The following is a 2,520-nucleotide window of genomic DNA, read 5'->3' on the forward strand; positions in this document are numbered from 1 at the left end:
TTTGCTCCAGAGTTAGGACTCATCAGCTGAGGCAATCTCCAGCTTTTTACATTCTAGAATCTCCAACTTTTGACTCCACCCTTCCTTTATGACCCCAGCCCTAAAGCCCTCCCCAATTATCACCAAACCTGCCTGAGAAACAGACTGTATGCAGGATCCACGCTTTAACCATTTATATATTCTAGAATTCAAGGTAAGACAAACTACTACATGTTTCCAGAAATGTCTTGTGCTCTCCTGCCTTGTGAGTTCTGACTAGACTCCCCCTTATTACCTTGTTGAAATCCTCTTCCTTCAAGGAACATTAGTACCTTTGGACTCATTAGCTCCATCAAGCCGTCGCTGATCTAGCCAGTAGAAAGGCCTTTCTTCAAATTTTCCTAGATCATCTGTTTTTTTTAATCTCCTTTTTTGTCCCTATCAAATTATAATCGGTATCTTAACTTTTTGTGAACCTCCTTAGATTATAAGCTTCTTGAGGGCACGGCCTAGGGTGTTTGTCATCGTTGAATCTTCAGGGCCAGACATAAGTACTTAGTACAAAGTGGGGCTTAATAAATCTTTATTGAATTGATTTGAATATATTCTTCAAGATAGGAAGAAAGATTATGGCAGTGGTGAGAGAGCAAAAATTCGAAATTGCACCATGTGTCTTAACATCAGCGCACACTACTGTTTTGGGAAAGGGATCCAGGAGGGATGAGTTGTCCCTTCCTTTCCCTCCTCGGCTCCCTGTGCTTCTTCCCGTGTGTGCCTGCGTGAGGGAAAGAGGGAGTGCGTGTGTAAGAGTGCTGTGTCGGGCAGGCAGGCGCAGGCGCGCTGTTCGCCAGTCTGCAGCCTGGGCGCTCTCAGTGCAGTTTCTCTGGGAGTTGATGGCAGCACCACAGTGCGGCCTCCTGGCAGAGAGCGAAGCGCAGAGACCCGCTGTTCAGGAAGAGCCAAACATGTTGGTGGAGAAGGGTGGCTGCGGCTCTGGAGCCAGCGACCGGGTCACAGAGCTTCCGTTCAGCCAATTGTCCTGACCTGCTTCCCCTGCCCACCTGCCCCGGCCCCCAAAGTATGTCAGCCAAGTCTAAGGGGACCACCTCCTCCTCCTCTCCAGCCGAGGGGCCACCGGCAGCCTCCAAAACCAAGGTAAAGGAGCAGATCAAGATCATCGTAGAGGATTTGGAATTAGTCCTGGGGGACCTGAAGGACGTGGCCAAGGAACTTAAAGAGGTGAGAGGCGACAGGGTGTAGAGGGAGTGCTGCGTTTCCCGTTCTTCTGGGTATCGAGGGGCACCCAATTTCATTGGGAACTGGCACATTTCTGAACTCCTGGGAAACAACTAAGAAGCCTCCCGCAGACTTACTTTCCTTGCTCCAGACCCTTCTGCGGAGACTTGTTACACTTTTTTTTTTTTTTTAATCGTGAAGAAATCAACTAGTGTTTCTATGCACCGGTGGATGAAGGTGTGCGAGTGCTTGTATGTGGAGAGGAGTGGGTGGAGGGGATTAGGTTAGCCTTGGAAAAGAAATAATCAGAGGGACTGGAGAGGGTTTATGGTGTTCCTTTTCCTTCCGCTTCCTCAGTCCTCAGATACTCCTCAGATACCTTTTTTAATTTGGAAAGTCCGCTCGGTCAGTGCTGGAGGATGAGCTGCTTCTGGACACGCGGATTAGGCTCTTTTGGCTAGGGTTGACTGAGTCGGACGAGGGACAGCTCATCTTCCCTGATCTGGTGAAGCCTCGGCCATAAGAAGGGAGGCAGTGGTTGGGACAGAGGAATTCCAACCCTCTAGATTTGAAAAGGGTCTCGGTCAGTTCTTGAAGCATCCTCCTCCTCCACCCCCCTCCCCCTACTCTCCCCGCTGCCCTCTCTCTCTTTCTCGGTCGATTCTTTACATTCATGCTGGGATACCAGAAGTGTGTGTGTGTGTGTGTGTGTGTGTGTGTGTGTGTGTGTGTGTGCGCGCGTGTTTACGCAAGGTTCTTGAAACTTGGTGACTCTCTTCTTGGAGTGGGGTAGCACTGGTGAATATTTCTATTGCCCGTTCTCGGTGGCTTTATTTGATCTTTTCGGGAAGGCAAGAAGAATGTCTTCAGGTCTGAGACAGCCGAACTCATCACAGCTCGGAGATGGAGGAGTGTGCAGAGTTACAGAGGAGCTGGGCGGGGCGGTACCGGGTGACCGCCTCCGCTAGCGGGGCTTGGTTTGGCTTGGTTTGGAGCAGAGCAGAGAGCTGGCATGGCTATACTGCTGCCGCTATACTGCTTCCTAATTGGCGCCCCCGGTTTCCTTCTCAGAGAGAGGATTCTGATCATAGGGTTAGCTGAGAGCTAAAATGATAACTTAAAAAGGTGGCGGCGGTGGGAGTAAGCTACTAAATGAGGGTTATCTCTGATATTTATTCCTATTGGGGGACCAAAGAGGTGAAATTTGTGACTGATTTTGGCATTCGGCCTCTAAATGTTACCCCTCACCCCAACAAATACACACACACACACACACACACACACACACACACACACACACACACA

At 49.7% G+C, this 2,520-nt stretch overlaps 1 protein-coding gene across 1 annotated transcript in view; it reads left to right on the plus strand.

The window, feature by feature from the left end:
- Window positions 1-894: 894 nt before the first annotated feature.
- Window positions 895-2,520, plus strand: part of PRR16 (proline rich 16) — a 310,914-nt gene continuing 309,288 nt past the window's right edge. Inside the window, exon 1 of the mRNA XM_027874976.1 lies at window positions 895-1,218. Within this exon, the coding sequence (XP_027730777.1) occupies window positions 1,060-1,218 (159 nt within the window). The 5' untranslated portion in view covers window positions 895-1,059. The remainder of the gene's footprint in view (window positions 1,219-2,520) is intronic.

The sequence above is a fragment of the Vombatus ursinus genome, unplaced genomic scaffold (assembly GCF_900497805.2).
Source record: "Vombatus ursinus unplaced genomic scaffold, bare-nosed wombat genome assembly UNPS02014807.1, whole genome shotgun sequence".
NCBI classification, from domain to species: Eukaryota; Metazoa; Chordata; class Mammalia; order Diprotodontia; family Vombatidae; genus Vombatus; species Vombatus ursinus.